Below are 18,316 nucleotides of genomic sequence, written 5' to 3' on the forward strand. Positions count from 1 at the left end.
CATGCAAAATAATGGCCAACAAAGGACAAGAGTGGACAAAGTGTTGTTTATTAAATTACCCAAACATCGTAAGTAAATAGTGCCAATGAACATATTGGCATGACTATTCACATACGGCTAAGCCATATCTGGATAAATGCATACATTTCAAAAGTCAAGGTAAAACAATCTCTTAAGGAAAACTGAATCTGTTTCCAAAAAAAGGCAACAGAGAACCACTTGAACATTTAGTTACATGAAAAGAAAGCCCAGCAAAGTATAATCTTACAATGCAAATAACTAAGATGTTTAGTGCACATACTAACAGTGGAGACGAACTAAACCCTATTTTGAACAACAGCTGGAAGGGAAAGCTCAGACCGAATGCACACGCACGTTAACATAATCGGATGCTTGGAGATTAACAGAATATTACCTGACAACAGAAGCTAAGAAGACATTCACCACTCGACACCTTGGAGACGACGTCACCGGGCGGCCACTGATCCACGTGACAACCAACCATGTGACACAGTGGGTGGGAAATGCCAGACTTGCATAGAGATGCTTGATCAGTTCCTCACTGCCGGGGGAATTACCCAGATTTTTACATTGGACTGCATTTAAACTTGCTCATGGACTTTGTAGGCACGGCATTATTGAAGGGAAGCACCGCTGAAATCTTATATTGGCCCTTAAGGAGAGACGTCAGTAACCCGAGATGCTATACTGACTGATATTGTGATAATAGGCTTTCCTCTTGGTAAATATGAATATCAAGTTCTAAATATGACTGGAGGTTAAAAATCAGCAGAACTCGCTTTAAGGGTGAGACACTTTCCTTGAGGGGGCCAAGGAAAACACTTGACAAAACAGAGAAAAAAAAATCACTGTATGCTCCCCCCCAAATTCTTGGAAAATCAGAAAGTCAAACTCAAGCGGAGGAAATACGGTCGGTGTACATTGAACCCCCACATAACCATGGTTCAGCCTGGAAAATTACCATATTGTTAACTATCGGAGTTAGTTGAGGAGTTTTTTTGACATAAGTCATGCTTTGCTACCACCTTGTGGCATCAATAGGTAATTACAAACCGTTTTGGTATAAGGCGTCCAATCTTTTCGAGTCTTACCTTGTATTACCAACAGATGTTTTGAGTTATTGTTTGAATTTTTACATTCAGGTCTTGTCACCGTGGGATAGAGAAAACGTAATTTCGATCTCTTTGTGTGTCTCGGCATGTGAAGACGTTGACAATAAAGCAGACTTTGACTTTGACACAATCCAGTAGGTTTGGTTGTACTGCATGTCTTTGGACATAAACACTGATGATGATATGCATAGATGAATCAAATAAAAAAATATTGCAGGCAGAAGAAAACATTCTTTTTTGTGTACTGCAGTGGCATCGGCTTAATCCGTTACAAAGGACCCAAAGTGAAGTTGCAAGGACCTCAACATAAATTATAGTTTCTCTCTTGGACTGGAGTTGATATTTTAAACAATCACATTCACTTCCGACTCTGCTTGTGTTTGGGGTGCAAAATACTTTTGTTGCAAAAAAGTGCTTTCAGTGAAGAAAAATCCTTCCATTTTGAAAACTCTTACAGTGCTGGGTTTTTGTTACTAAACGTGGCACAATAGCAAATTAAATTGGGTTAGTGTTGAGCTATTATAAATCCACAAAGAAGGAATTCTTTCTCCAGTGTCTGAATATTTATCAATTTCAAAGATGGGGCAAAAAATATTCTTTATATTCCGATTCCGAAATAAACAAAATAAATGAACTAATTGCACAGTTTTGACATCTCAAAACCTGTTGGCGTTAAAACTCTGGCAGTATCTTTACTTATTACAATACATATACAAAATGTACCTTTTGGAAAATACTGACATGATCTGAAAGCAGAGGTACCAGTGGGATAAGATGTTGCATTACGTTTTGGGCACCAAACATTGCACATGTCCCTCTGTTGTGACTGTAGACAACAACAACAAGCACATTGAAACTCAACAGAACAAAACGCTAGTATAAGAGCACATGACTTTCCCTTTGTGAACAGAGTTGCTCCTCACTGACCTCATGGTTAAGGCGGGTAGATGGTGTGAGGTGGCGGTTCCATGGTTACCACTGAGGTTGTGGGTACTGTTGGGAGCCATTCTCCCAGGTGGATGGATGACTGTGGTTCATTGGTTTAAGGGGAGATGATGGATGATCACCTTAACTGCTTGATAGTCGATGGTAAAAGTAGATGTAGCCCAAGTCTTTTGGAGGCCTTTCTGATAAACACACTTTGTGGTCGTTGTAGATCACCCACCTGGGGAGAGAGGGTCATCATATTATGACAACATCTTAGGTGGACTATTTCTTCTTCTTTTTCGTCACAGATGGAACTTTGTTGAGCATCGATGATTAGTTAATCTGGATGGATGGATGGATGGATGGATGGATGATTTTGAGCGAAGAGAAAGAATAAATTATCATAAGTTAAGAAATAAGAGTTTCAAATAATTACAAAGCCATTAGCCGTGGAATTACCGTAATTTTCGGACTATAAATCGCACCGGAGTATAAATCGCACCAGCCAGAAAATGCCCAAAAAAGTGAAAAAAAACATATACATGTATATAAGTCGCTCCTGAGTATAAGTCGCCCCCCCACCCAATCTATGAAAAAAAACGTGACTTATAGTCCGAAAATTACGGTATTATTAAAAAACAAATAGGGTCTTATTTTGAAAAATAAATCCAAATAAAATAATAACTATAAATATATTAGAAAAACTGTATCGTCTCTGAACTTACCGGCCTTCTTTTTTAATGTGACAAACATAGTGTCCAGACATTGTGGATGCTCCCATGTGACTGATGACGGCGAAGAGCTCATAACCTGCGGTGAGAAAATTCGACACGCATTACAATAAATGGAAGCGAAAAGAAAAGGCGCACACACAACTACTTCCATTATTCACTTGGTATACTCCATAATATAAATGTGAAGGTCTATTTAGCTAATTCCGTATGGGTGCAAAATATTCTTCATACAAAATGAATGGAGACCAAAGAAAGTCATCAACTCACGTCCCGGTCCGTCTTTGACACGCGGTCCCGACGTCTCCCTGTCTGGAGACAATGTGGAGTCGCTGTGCGAGTTTGCATTGGAGAAAGCGTTGTCATTGGGCTCCGTGTCAGCCATGTTGGAAAGGGCGTCGCTCTCCTCCTCCTCTGGGTGGGTGAAGATCCAATCCAGCGCTCTTTCAAGGTTGTTATTCTTCAAAACAAAAACACATAAAATAATACATTTAAAATACCTCCATTACTTATTTTTTTTCCAAAATGTAAAGGAGGCATGCTAATTACTGACATCTAATCGTACAATTTTAGCTCAATATAGGTTATCAAACTTGAATATCACATTATGATGGCGTGCAATTTCTCAGCAGTGTAAACTCAAACCACAATATTAAGCATTAACATTCTAAGGCGTTATCATCAAAGGCATGATCAAATGAAATGGGTTTCTTTCACCCATTTTCAGGTAGACCCTCACAAAACGAACCCACTCTAAATATTTGCAGTGGCACTCATGAGGGTGTTTTTAAGGGAAATAGACGCATGATTCCTGGAAATGTGCATCCACGAAGTGCATGAGGGATAAGTGTGAGATGGCTTAGTCAGGTCAGTGAGGCTGAAGGAAGGAAAAAAAAAAAAAAAAGAAGAAGTACCTCCTCCTTATTTAGGGCTAATAATAACCTCAGTGGCGAGAGCCCCCCTCCAGCTTCACGTTAATTAAAAGCAGTATGTGTTTATTTGTGCGCTCATACTGGGCGCGGAAGAAGCCAAACAAGTCCAGTGTGCTTTGGCTCTATTTCCGCGCTTTAATAACAACCCCACTACTATTATTATTATTATTATAGAAAAACCGCCAAAGTCGAACGCTTTAAAGGTGACACTCTATTTCTTGTCCTGTTGAAATCAAAGTATTTGTTAGCCTGCTCGCTAATAGCCTCTAATAACACACGCATACTGTATATTTTTAAACCCCATGTGAAATGAGTTTGACATACTGCCAAAAAATTATGACATCCTTGAGCCAGTTGGCCTGCTGCAAGTAATTGGTGCACCTCCAAAAATGTTAATTACCGCCATAGATACCACAAGATGGTAGCAAAGCACTGGATAAAGCTCCTCAATTCACTTGTGGACACCTGACTGACCGTGGCTTTGAGCGCCTGGATGGTGTGAGAGCGAGGGAAGCCCATTGAAGTGAGGATGGCAATGCTCTCCTCGGGGGGAGAGTTGTCCAGCGGGGTGGCGCCCACGGGACTATCTGCACTGCTGAAAGGGTCCGGGCCCAACATGGAGGGCAACGTGAGAGGCTCGGCAAAGTCTGGAGAAAATGAGAAGTCGATGATTTGGTGAGCAAATGAATGATCGAACACAAGGAGGGTTCACGGCTTAAGTCAAGTTGGGAGACACTCGTAAGTCAAGATAGTGTAAAACCCCATCAAAAACGATCATTTAAAAAAATATGCAAATTAGCAAAAAAAAAAAAAAAATGCAATATAAAAGGAGGCATGGTAGTGCAATATAAAGTCAGAATACTTCAGTACAGTGTGTACATTAATGAACTTGCGAATAAAGCACCTTCAAACGCAAAAGGGAATTCTTTCTTTTTTTCTGTATGTGGCATTTGTGCACAAGACTAAAATCAAAGTGAAGTGGCCCTTCAGCAAGGACACTGCGAGTGTAATTACGAAGGGCCATAAACAGCCTTCATTAATCTTGCTGCCATAAAAGAAAAAGGCAAACTCCTTATCTACCCGCTAATGCCTTTATCTCCCTGTTTCGCTTGCTTTCCGTAGCCACTCAACGTGTTGTCGAGCTGCCAGAAAACGTAAGAGGTGAATAAATAAATGGCTCATGTTTGCAAGAGTAGTTAAATGGCTGTTAAACTGCTCGTTTCCACTCAACTTCGGATGAAACCCTTCTGCCTTAACGTGCATATTACACGGCATTGATTACCGTGTACACATGGTAGCCCGATCTTTGGCTTGGCAAAAAAAAAGAAAGATTTTGATGAGGGTGTTCCATTGATTTTGTCAATATATCCTCATAAAATGAAATAATGGTCAAAAATACCTTCATCATTTAATTTTAGTAGCAATAGGTCATAGTGATGAAGAGTAAATAAATCAAGTTTTTATAGAGTAATGCGTTTGATTAAAAGGTAAGAGCAAATACTTTCCAAATCTGCAATTATTTTTGTCATGATTAATATTTTGTCATGATTAACAATTCCCATGTGATTCAACCGCCAAAACTTGTTTTGGTTGAAAAGATTACCAAGCTCCACTCAAAGTACCTTGGGGCTTCTCCGCTTATTACTTTTTGTCGGCAATTGAGACTGAAGGAAGCCAGGAATGACGCAAACATTGGCACTTCTTTGATAGTTCTGCACTTAAAATTGATGTCTGCACTAAAAATACCCCCGGAAAATGACACAGCACTGATTTTAGCTGTGTCCAGACTGCAGAGCAGAAAGAGGCGTAACAAGAGTAGGTTGTTATTTGTTGATTTCTCCAAAACAATTGAAAATGCAATCTAGTTGAAAATGGGTCAACCTGGCCATTGTCACTTCTTAAACCCGCAAATTATCCCCAAATATATTACACCACCTCCCATTGTTTAGTCTTTAAGCAGCCCATTTTGCATGGCTTTCCTGTCAGTTTTAAAAGCAAGAGGCTGTTCTCATTTCTGCACACTCTTGAGGCCTTTTACCCAGCACCAAGTGTAATAAGAGCGACTTAAGTTGGGGCCTCACAGGAACATCTCGGCTGCAAAAGCACTGACAGACTTGATGGGGTTGTCACGGACACACGCGCCCCGATAAACAAGCAGAGTACACAAAAGCTGTCCTGATCCGGCGAAGATTTGACTCGTCTCTCACTTTGAATTACCTTTGTGTTTAAAAGGCCCCATACCAATAAACGTGCCTTGTCTCTGTGTGTTTCTTCCTCACGCCTGCATTCTGGAGGAGGTGGAAGAGCTGACGCAGTTGCTGCACAAATGCTTTTGGCGGAAATGTGGTGACACTTTACCCCCCCACCCCCCCCCAAAAAAAAGAGCAACTTTGACATTTACTGGATATAGAAAAGCTATGAAATTATGATATGTGACCTCTGGTGTCACTTCATTTAAAATCTAATGAATGAAAGGCTGAGAAAATGCACAGATGGGAGTTTGCTGTTCTTGCAAGGTCGTAGGAAATGATCCAATTTTGATTAATTGGGTCCAAAAATGATTGCTTTTTCGAAATGTCTAACATTTTTGAGTCAAGTGATCACGATTGTACTACACAAATGTTCAGTTTGTCTTCATGTTTGCAATTATTCACCACTTTGTGAGCAAGATTCTTACCAGGCTCCTCCATGTGGGCTATGATCCAGTTGAAGGCCATCTCGGGACCCATGTTGCCAGTATAGTAGACGGCCTTTCTGCAGGCTTCTAGCGGGAAGCCCATCTCTGCCAGCTGCATTACTGCTGCCTCATCTATTTCCGGAGCTAAGGGACACAACGGAGTGCCGCCATCAATAACTTACAACATACACACACACACGGTTGCTCATTCACATTTGCTGGCGTCATAGCAACCGGCCTCTCTCTCTTCTGCTCACTCTCTCTCTCTCTCTCTCTCTTTGGGCCTCATTAAGCAAAAAGACCGGAAGACAATGAGCCCCGGGGATGTTTCTTCAGCGCACGACGATCCATCATGGAGCACGTACGCAAACAAAAAAAAAAAAAAAGTGTTGTGCACTTGCTCAGGCATGCACGCTCGGTGCTTTGGCTCATTGTGTGTTCGTGTTAATGAGAGGCGAGGCAATATACTCACAATCTAAGGAGCTCATGGAGTTATCTGGAACAGAGGGGAAAAGGATCAATCACACACCGTTTCCGTATACGTATGCGCTTGCATGCCTTTGTTGAGCAAGTGATTACAAATACATGGATTGAATAAATGAATATGAAAACAATGCTGCACAGCTTGCAATGCTACTATCACAGCCTAATTAACTAGCTACCATTAATATTCCAATGCTGGGATTTCATCTTGGGTTTGATTTAGGACTAGACAATGAAAACAACAAAGTCAAATACAGCAAGTTTGCCCTTCTTCGCTGACATCAATGCGATGCAGTAACTTTTGTCTTCTAACCTTGATACATTTATTATTGGGAAAATATATTGAAAAGAAATACTTCACCTCACTGCTAGTTTTAATTGGCTATTACTAGGAAGAAATGTGTATAAAACAGGTTATAAGGCAAACATTTGCGCTCGATGAGGCGCGAAAGTCTCGGGGAGCGGGAGAGACAGTAGGGTCAACATGATTAATCACTGCTCATGCCAGCATGAGGACAATGGGGCCAGTGGATCATTTGCAGCAGACATAAGTCATCATACAAATGGGGATTAAATAAGTCAGCCAAAGTGCTGAAAAAGAACATTTTGTTCTCTCTAAACTATTTCTTGTCTCATTGCTCAAACCACGTTAACAAGATTCTGTGGAAAAAGAGAGAGAGTGAACTTCCAAAGGAGTGCATCATTTTGTGGGGCAAAGGTTGATTTGTTTAATGGTTAGAATTGTACAGAACTAAATAAATGAAATAAGACAAGTAGTGGGCTCACTATTTGGCAAGCACTATGTCAGTTCAGAATAAAATAGAATAAAAAAATATATTGCAGTTTTTTTTTTATGATTTGGTCCTTTTAGATGAATGTGTTGCTGTTAAACAAAACATGAATGCAAACTTGAGCAGCATATGCTTTTGTACACAAAAGACAAGCTGCTGCACGTTTTCACTGCTCGGAGCTACTGTTCAGCGGGTGAGAACATTCTCAACACGCTGTGCCTTCTAAAATATTTATGTGGACGTTGAGCGGGAGATGTGGGTGAACTTTTCGAGCGACTCCAGAAACAATACCGTTATTAAAATCACAACCCGTGGAAAGCATCGGGGGCATGTTTGCGAGCAGATAATGCAGCGTCAATCTGGAAATCGACAGTGCGCAAATACTTTCCCCCCAAAAAATCGAATCATACAGCGGCAACAGCGACTATGCCTTTGAGCAGATTATTGCAAGTGATGCGAAAACACAATAGAACCTCCATAGTGGAACGAGGTCAGCCCAAATTTCCTCTGAAAATAAGCCTTAAAACGCCAACGAAACTTGATGTTCTCACAAGATGTGCAATCGATGAATTGATGACGAATCGTTTATCAAAGAGTAGTGGCATAAAACATAATGTATATGTGTATTTGAATACCTCTGGTGTCTTCAGGCAGCACAATGGGCGGCATGAGGTCAGGAAGCTCCTCTTCACCTGATTGCAGCCCTGTGGCCCTCAGGCGGCTCAGATCCAGGAAGTCTGGTACGTCAATGCCCAAATCTACACACAAAGTTGAATTGTTTTACGTATATATAAAGCCATCTTTCTTGTTGATAATGGTAAATACAGGTGGGTTCTTTTTTTTTTTTTAAATGTTAGCCATCAATCCAATTCCTAGAGTGTTTTTGTTTATTAGCTGACTTTTGGTGAAAGGCAGGGTAGACCCAGTGACACAGACAGATGTTGGATTTTCTCACTTTCCCACCAATTTATAGACAATTTAGAGTCTTTAATGAACCTAAAATATTTTGGGGATGTGGGAGTAAACCAAATTACCTGAAGAAAATATCCCATACAAGCACAAGAACAACATGCCAACTCCATAAAGGAACTTTTTGACTTAATATGCTAACCATAAGCGCATCTTGTTTTTCGGATGTTACATATTTCTTAAATTCCTAAACCTAACCAAATATCTATATATATCAATCAAATATCAATATATAAGTATCTCCTCAATTCCTCAGTATGATGTGCCTTCTGAAGCAGACTCATAGTTTAGTGCTGCCCTCTGTTGGACGATTTACACAATGCATTTCTTTGTTTCGCCTGTCACTGGCAGGACATAGCTAGATTGTTTGGAGTAAATAAAACATTTTTCAGACCAATTGAGTGAAAGTGGATAATTTCCCACAGCAGACATATCTAATTTGACCCACTCGCAGGGAATCACTGCATTAGAACATTGCTATTGTACACAACGGTAAATCCTTAAGACTTCAGTGAAAGTTCATCCTCATGCAAATCTGGTCCTTAATACGTCAGTGTGAAGAAATAAACCTTCAAACTGTTACCTAGTTTCTTGGGCACCCAGTCAACTCCAAATGTGAACTTCTTGATTTGGACTGACAGATATTCGGGAAATGAGGCAAAGCGGGATGTTCTTGGGAGGAGAAACAAAGGACAGGAAATTAAAGCATATTAAATTGAGGATAGAAATATTATGCCGGTAGCTTACTTGACTCCGGCTGACTTTGCCTGCAGCGCCGAACTCCAGAAGTCGGGCACGTTCTCAGGCTCAGTGAAGGCCTGCAGGCAGGCGGTGAAAGGGATGCGAGCCCTCACCGGCTCAGGGGGGGCTCTCGTGTTCTCCTCGGCTTCCCTCCGCTTGGCCTCGTATGCCAACAGTTCCTCTGGTAGTACCAAAAGAACAATTTTAGCAGCTTTGAAACTGTCTGATAACACTGTAAATAAACATATTGGAACAAAAATGATGCAGCAACACCCATAGACAGGTAATTTGACAATACCAACAGGCGTGAGTGTTTTCAGTTATGAGCATGGAAGTGGAACAAATAAAACTTGGATCTAAAGACAACAATGTAATTCTTTAATTGTAAGCCCTATGGATCTTGAATTTACCTCGATTGGTTGCGGCCTCGACGGGGGCTGGCAGCTGGATGCAGTAGTCCACCCGCTGAGAGTATCGAACCCGGCGTGACTGGCAGCACTGGACTCGCTCCTCCACCAGGAAACGGAAGGCATCACTTGGATTCTCTGAGCTCGTACTGTTTCTCTGCAGATATACAGTTGATGACAATGGCGTTCGTGTCTTTCCACATATTAACTTCACTACTGATAATTATGACTTACTACAGTTTTAATCTTTAGAGTATTTATCAGCAATAGGTTAACGTGGAGATTAAATGCAACTCACCTCCACCAAGTTGATCATATGCAGGAAGAATTCTTGTGCATCTTGTTGCCTGTTGGAGGAAAACTCCGGATGTCCCCGGCTAACCAGAGACTTCAGCATCCGGGGGGAGATGCCTTTCTGTTGGTGCTGGAAGAAAGAAGAAAAAAAATCAGCATTTAGACGCAGTGACTGAACAAGACCACACGCCAATCCTGATTGGTTGAGCTCAGAAATGGGGGGGTCATTTGAAATAGGCAATTACATTCATAAGAGAAGTGCTAACTGGCAGAAGTGATGTTCAAAAGATGCCGAAATTCACTTCAAATTCAAATTCACTTCCCGGCTCACTGGTTTTCATAAAGCTTTAATGTTTTTTCACATTGTGACAGCCGCAAAAAACGTGTTTGGAAAGATAAGGTAAAATAATAAGTGTGCAAAAGTGGAAAGAATGTTAAAAACAATTGTAACAAGTGTTCTAAAAGAAATTGTGATTTTATACTGAGATGAAATTCGCAGTCATTTTCGGATGAGCCATCAAAGCTTTTCCACGACACAATACACGGAATACAGGCTCAACTTTGTCTTCCATGTCAAAAGAGGAAACTTGTGGAAGACAATGGAAGCAGGGAGCTAGCAAGTAGAAAGACGCAATGAAAGAAACAAAAAAAACAAAATAAATAAAGCAAAACAAAATAAAGTGCAAGTGGAACCGTGACAGCTGTCTACAGAAGCGCTTGGAGCTGCAAATGTGGCATGGTGACCAACAGCTATTTTCAGAGCGACAGGAAGACAGTCCCAGCACATTCTTAAAAGCATGGAATCGTTTGTCCATCTTTGTGTCACAAAAATTAAACTGCGTGAATTGCTAAAGAGACTCGTTGACACATATCTTACATAGCATTTCTGTCAAAGTGTTTCGCTGCTTTGTTGGCCGACATTGGCTAGTAGTATGCTAGTTGTGGAGCTGAACATACCCGGTTTAATACCTTGTATTCTTCTTTCATCACCTGTTCAATGAGTTCAGATTTCATGGGTGGTTTGGAGTATTGGCCTGAGAGGAGCCCATGGCCCACTTTAGCCCTGTTGGACAAAAACACAGTTCAAAATAGAACAGCATAAAATTACTCTTTGTTCTATTTTTTACATGATGTCTTCACTTGTCAGAAAATCAATTTGTGTTTAATTGTTGGATATAATATTTAACCAGTGTTACACCCCCTTTTTGCATTTGAATGCATCCAATGGCTTGAGTTTGATGAGCCTAATATTAGAGTTTTGCAAGGTATTTGTTTTTCATTTCAATTCTTGGTTCATCCATCCTGTTAATTTAAAAAAAAAAAAAAAAACTGCAGTCACTTACATTTGTGTGGCAAAGTCCTGTGTGGGGTCGAGAGGTGAATAGTCAAATATCCTCTGAAGGTTCCCAACATACCTATAGACCCAAATATATGATAAAAAACATTTCTAATGTCAAGTAAACAACTTAGGCCAGTGTCTGGATTGTGTTCAACTTTGAAGAATCCACACCAATAACACACTTCTTGTTTGGAGGCAACTCACATCCTCTGGAAGTCTGGGATGCTGAAGAGAACCTGCAGGACTGTGCTAAGGTAGCAGCTGTTGCCGAGGTTTTTGATGCCCGTGTAACCGGAACCGTACACCGCTTTCAGTTTCATGCCCGACTCTTGGATCACTTCCCACTCGCTGACGCGTGGCCGGGCATTATTGTCTGTGTGGTGGCCATTCTCTGTCTGAGGGGGCAGTGAAGGCACCACATTGCAGGACTTTTCAAATGCGGACAGAATGTGACGTGTAGCACAACCATAACTTACTTTTTTTTGCATCTGTAGCATGTCTATTCCAAAGTGGGAGAGGTGATCCGATAATTGTGGGTCTAACACGGCTTCCTCTTCCTCAAACGAATAAACATCTGAAACCAGGAGTTCTCTTAGTCAAGATGATGGATGCTCCAAACACGTGCGACATCAAATAAAATACAAAATTGATTTCATCTCTGCCATACAGAAGAGTAAAATGGTGGTATTTTTTTTTTTCTTTTTTCTTTTTTCAGACAATGAAAAATTAGCTTTTGGATGGGGTAAAATTGTATAATGCCCTTTTTAAATACAAATCATTTTCGATGAACACTTGGTCCTACTGCACAACTGTATTTTAATGATGGTCGTGACTTAACGAGCGCATAGTAATTTTTTAGCTAGTACTTGATCTAAAACGTTTAAGAAACATTCACATAATAGACATTAAAAACGGTTTGCATCACACGAGATGACAGACAAGCTTTCTTCTGGATTGGATGAGAGATCAAACCTGCTCCATCTGGGGTGATGGTGTCCAGTTTGACAGCCAGCGGGTGTTTGGTCTCTTTGTAGTGGTCCAGAGCGTGGCCGTTCCCACCGCTGCCATCAAAGAACCACTTCCCGCAGAGAATGGTGCCATCCGTCAGGTTCAGCCACAGGTTCTCTCTCATCTCGCACTTCTGACACTTCCAGCCACTACCAGCAGGGAACAACAATACGGTCACTGTCGTGTTGCCATTTAATTAAGCGGAGACTTGGTTGTTAAAAAACATCTTGCCTTCTGTAAATTCAAACAGACAGAAAAGTACATCAATATCTATCCATCCCTCCATTTTCCAAAATTCACATTTTCATCTTGGAATAAACAACCATGTCATGACTTTAGTAGCACTCTGTTGAGCGCAGACCTTCATCAGGGCCAAACTATCTTTATTTACTTCTCGAGTGGGGCTTCATGAAACGTCAATTCTGATTCAAGATACTTATATTCTTCCCCGATTAAAAATAAAAGTCAACTATGAAGATCGAGAAGATCCCATTAGTCCCTCAATGTGTCTTGATGGTTGTCCTACCTTGGGGGGATTCTGACTCCATTGTCCGGCTGTCTGAGGCTTCTGGCGTGTCTGGATACTTGGATCTCCTCCTCCCAGGATTCAGGCTCCTGTTTTTTATAGGCTGACGGCGCATTGAGCACTGCATCACAGGCGATGGTTACCTGGATGGATCGGAAGAGAGATGGAAAAAAAAAAGATGTGTTGAAGGATAAAACCACCAAACCCAGATGATTTGGACCAAGAACCAAAACACGCAAGACATTCAAATGAAAGGGAAATCAGAAAATATTCACCATGCATGAAACAAAATAAAAACAGGCCATATGGTACACCTCCTTAAAAGCCCTCATTCAAAATATTTGAAATGAAATCTGCAAAGACAAAATTATTTCTACTACGCTTGTATTGGATGCGTAAGCACAGAGCGGGTGTACCAAATATTATGGCCACCAAGAGTATTTGCATTCAGTGGTGGTATGCACATACGTAACACAAGGCAGCCTATAAAGATTGTAATACAATAACAGTGTGTACATTTTAGAATGGACACTCGATGAGTATGTGTGTGTGTGTGGGGGGGGGGGGGGGGGGGGGGGGTGCACCCTTCTTGTTGACATGCATGCAAAACACACCAAACTCACTGACCAGAGCGGGTAACTCCTCAATATTTGGTAAGGCGATCTCAAAGTGGTCTGGAAATATTACAAGCTTGGCCTCGTCCTCGTACTCATAGTCCTCACCGTTAAAATCACGGTTTAGCTCTAAATCTTCAAAAAGGAGGAAGCAAATGTTCAGTCAATCTGCTCGAGTCACCCTTTCAATCATACATTGATTTTGTTTTGAACATTTTCACCTTTCACCACAGAGCAGCCTAAAGTTGTGTAATGACTCATGGCCAACGCGATCATGGAAACTTCTCAGAGAAGCAACAAAAGGATGGATTGGCTCAGAGGACTGGTATGGGGCAGACCATTACCATACATACGTAAATAAACTGGATGACAACATTAATACTTAAAGGAGGATGAGCAAAGAACGACTATTTGTGAGGGTGCCGATGAGTGTACAAGAACTTAAGATGTCAGTCAACATCAAGGCCTTTGGGCTGAATGGAAGGAATTCCTCCTCCAGCGGAGAGGATGACGGGGGCTAGACTCAGGGTCTTTGCCAAGCAACGTCATAGCGGCAATAGAAGTGTGTCAGCCTCGAGGGGGAGGCAGGGTGGGTTGACAGGTGGCGGCAGCTGAAGAACTAGCCAGAGACACCAGGCGGCCCCACTGTAAACCTACTACCCTTTGAGCAATGGCTGCGCATGTGGCACTTTGATTTAGAACAGTTACTAACCTCACATAAACGACCTATATTTAGAATGTGGGAGGTAGAGGAGGAGTCTGATTAGGGCAAATATCTCACGCCTTCAGCAGCAAACAATGACTTCAGTGGCACTTCTGATCAGACCACTGAAATTATAGCAAATGTGTGGTGGAACAAAAATATTTTCAGCTACCGTACTGTGGACTGGAAACAGATCATTTAATAATAATAATTATTATTATTATAATAATGTACAAAAAATTAACCATAGACTATAAACATACAGTACATAACCTGCTGTTGTATTCTAGTAAATTGATCACATATTTGATCATTTAATAATAATAATAATAATAATAATAATAATAATAATAATAATAATAATATACAAAAAATTAACCATAGACTGTAAACATACAGTACATAACCTGCTGTTGTATTTTAGTAAATTGATCACATATTTGATCATTTAATAATAATAATAATAATGGCAATAATCATAATATACAAAAAATTAACATGTATGTTTTTGGAATGAATGGTGAAGCCAAACTATCTGCAAAACACGGAGCAACACACAGGAAGGCCTGAGCCTAGATTCGAACCCAGAACCTCTTGACTGTGAAGCAGATATGAAAACCACTCATCAGGTCAGTTAAATTACTCAGTGTGAATGAATCCTTCAATTGGTAAACTGAAGATCTTTAAATTATTCTATTCATCTTTTGGTATTTCGGTTTATGGAATTAAAGGCAATGCTTATCAGTTCGTAATGAGTAACGATGACATTGACGATATTGCAGTGCTCTGATATATCAAAGCTGGTTGAATAAATTATCAATTCCGAGTTGTGTTGATGTTGTGCTTCATGACCTAACGACTGAGATTCCTCAAGCAAAGTTTGCGACACAAATACAACTTACCTAAAAATACTTTTCCATTCCGTCGCCTGGGAATTGCACCTCCTGCAGCTCCTGTGGATTTCTAAGGAAAAAAACAAATAGATATTATATCACACACTTCATTAAATCAACATGTGAGGTAGTATTGTTTGCTAAAGAGCTTAGATTTTGACACTGTTACTTTGTAGTTAGAAATAGATGCTGGCCTGTCCACGAGTGAGGTCAGCTTACATGCTTAGGGGAAAACCCCTTTGCCATGCATAAAAAAATGGTCAAACACTCTCACTAATATACAATTAATAGACATTAGATGTCCTGTTCTTTCTAATATATTTTCCTCTCAAACCTTTTTTTTTTTTTTTTTATTCAACTCCATTTCCTCCTGTGCACAATGACAGGCAGGCCCATTGTTTTTTAATATAATTGAATAACAGTTGTTTTGTTTTGTTGGTTGCGTAGGTCTAACCCTCAATGCGTAAATTAAAAGAGGCACCAATTTGTTTTACATCAGGCCAAGACATGTTAACCCGTTGGTCGGTTCATTAAACAGGATGGACACAAACAAACCAAGAGAATGCTGACACACTTGTGACAAAAAAAGTAATCATGAGAGGAGAAAAAAAAAAAAAGCAGACATGGGAGCCTGCAGAATGTGAACAGCTGTTTCTGTTTCCACATCCAGGCATGAAAATAGCAGCTCTTTACAAAGCACAGCTTATCTGGGAGCAATTAGAGCCAGTGAGAAAAAAACAGCGGAAGCTTAGACCCCCAGTGCCCACTATAGACTCGTCAAGAGAAACGCGGGATGAGCAGGTTCTTTTTGGGTCCAAGGGCAATAAGAGCAATTCGATTTTTAAAATTATTAACACATGCAACATCAACGATCCCAGAATTCAACATTGGACTCTATGAAGTCAGTGACCTTTCAGGTCAAATGTGACGTATTTATAATATAAAATAAAACAATAATCCCCCCCACTAAAAGTAAATATTCTCCTCTCCCCATTTCATCTTCATTAACGTTTACATTTCAAACTACTGTAACTTTTGATTTAATCTAAGTTGAAATAGCAAAACAATGTTAAATTGTAAAAATATGCAATACTTCACTAATGAGCATTTTAAGTCAACTCAACTGTATTTATATAGCACTTTAAAAACAACCACCGTTTGCTTTGTTTTTTTTATCATTATATTGATGAAGCAGTGACAAAAGGGTCGTATGGACAGCAGAAGTTTGAATGACCTTTGACTCACAAGGAATATACTCACTTCCTTGATGTGTCGCTTGAGGTGCATGTAAACACTCTGGCCTGTTTTGCGATAGTGTCTCTCCACGTGTTCTCGTCCAAAGCCCAGGAATGTGTTCATGCACACATACAGGCCTCCCTCAGATTCCTGCACATTCACATTCACACAAAGACACACACACACAAAAGGAGGGAAAACGTAATGAGACAAAATTATTTGACTACATTTTCTTGATTGACGGTGGGGGAAAATAATTTAATTTAAAGAAGTGTGTAAATCTCGTGTTTTGTGGATGCATAAAATATAAAATCATTCAACTTTAAAATATATAGAAATACGTATCATATTCCTGTAGACAAGTCTACAATTAGCCTTAATACGAGCAGTCACTCATATTCAAGTATGTTTTTAAAACACCTTCATTTATTCTCATGCTGTTTTTTCCAATAGAAAAAAAACTCCAAAATATCCCAAATGTGAAACAAGTAAAGGACCAGTGTGATAAACTTTTAAGTGGCCTAAAGTGACATATGAGCTTGAACAGCGCAAGGCTAAAAATAAAGCCATCCTCAAGCTAACATGATGAACTCCAGACAGCTGAGTCACCTTTAAAAACAGTTGAGCAAGCTTTGAACGTGTTCTCGTCAAGGATGTTAGTTCGGATGGCAGGTAGTACTCTACACTCATTGAAAATTATTAGGGAAAAAATAAAAAGGATCTTCAGTCTTGTCTTGAGTTTAAGAATGGAATACCCTGTCATGCAGCACAAAAAGCCATGCTCATTTACTTCCGTACTTACCGGTTTCCTTTGCATTAGATTATTTTGTATTTATAGTTTAGGAAGTGTTTTGCACCAAATTAATTAGAAGACTGTGGAATACATCATGACTTCTTCTGACAAATTCAAATTACAGGTCGTTTTTGCAGAATCTGAATGTTGGAAACTGAGGCGATAGCTACCGGTAGTGTTCCACAAGGCTCTATGCAAGGGCCACAGGTTTTATATTATACAGATGAGAACCTCATCTGTATCCATCAGTCTCATCGTGAGCTATCAATTTCAGTATCATCATAACACTGATCGATACAGGTTGGCCTTTACCCAACATTTGACCAGTGTACATTAAAGTTGTTCCACAAAAATGGTAGAATATGTAATCACGTGACAAAAGCGCTCAAACACCTCCATACTTAAAATATATATATATATTTGGCTGTTTTATATTGATAGCCTAAAAGTGTTTTTCACCAATAACAAATTTGTGTGATACACCTTAACTTCAGATTAGGTCGCTGTTTAATTGAATAAAATTTAAATCAAATTGATGAATCGCAACTAAAACGGCAACTAAGCAGGTGCGGCTAGATTGCACCAGTCCGCAACGCGGCCTGATGCGCTCATGTGCGGCCTGACAAAGACAAGGAAAACCCCTCCGGATCCATTCACCTGTCTTCATCTCCTCACATGTAAACATCTATTTAGCTTCAATAATAAATACGTTCCAGGTTCGCCTTCACCTCCCCACGGAATAAAGCGCACACTTACCGGGGAGTCAAAGGAGAAGGCGCACTCGCTTTTGAATACTCTGTCTCCGGTCTTGGGCACTCTGATGGTAGGCATGTAGGGGACCAGCAATTCGCCGAGGTCTGTAGCCATGTTGGCATCCCCACTCCTCGCTGCACAGTGCAGGGCAGCCACCGGAGCCGCGCGCTCTCAGAGGCGAGATGTGCTATTTTTAAAGTGGCCAACCAAGACTACATTCCTCCGGCCATTGGAGAGAGGGTGGAAGAGAACAGCGGCGGCGGGGGCATGATGCTGATACTGTAAATGACCAATTGAGACATCATATAGGAGGCGGAATTATATGCTAAAGACACGGAGGCTTCGACGTATGTTTGTTTTCCAGCG

General features: G+C 40.4%; 1 protein-coding gene across 3 annotated transcripts; it reads right to left on the bottom strand.

Annotated features, from left to right (window-relative positions):
- Positions 1–27: 27 nt before the first annotated feature.
- usp13 (ubiquitin specific peptidase 13) lies at positions 28–18,120 on the bottom strand. Of its 3 annotated transcripts, none has more exons than XM_061296915.1 (21): positions 17,954–18,120; positions 16,429–16,554; positions 15,178–15,238; positions 13,586–13,707; positions 12,959–13,101; positions 12,397–12,581; positions 11,901–11,998; positions 11,629–11,819; positions 11,429–11,500; positions 11,076–11,148; positions 10,090–10,215; positions 9,795–9,948; positions 9,391–9,565; positions 9,227–9,315; positions 8,310–8,432; positions 6,873–6,896; positions 6,401–6,544; positions 4,198–4,370; positions 3,062–3,251; positions 2,786–2,870; positions 28–2,298 (listed from the first exon to the last, which is right to left on the bottom strand). In XM_061296915.1, exons 1-21 carry the CDS (start codon positions 18,062–18,064, stop codon positions 2,202–2,204), a joined length of 2,562 nt encoding a protein of 853 aa, XP_061152899.1. In that variant the 5' UTR covers positions 18,065–18,120; the 3' UTR covers positions 28–2,201. The 3 variants fall into 3 exon arrangements, with proteins under 3 accessions (XP_061152899.1, XP_061152898.1, XP_061152897.1); XM_061296914.1 differs by having other exon boundaries at positions 11,055–11,148; XM_061296913.1 differs by having other exon boundaries at positions 11,043–11,148.
- Positions 18,121–18,316: the final 196 nt, after the last annotated feature.

Source organism: Syngnathus typhle, linkage group LG14, assembly GCF_033458585.1.
Source record: "Syngnathus typhle isolate RoL2023-S1 ecotype Sweden linkage group LG14, RoL_Styp_1.0, whole genome shotgun sequence".
In the NCBI taxonomy this organism is placed as follows: Eukaryota; Metazoa; Chordata; class Actinopteri; order Syngnathiformes; family Syngnathidae; genus Syngnathus; species Syngnathus typhle.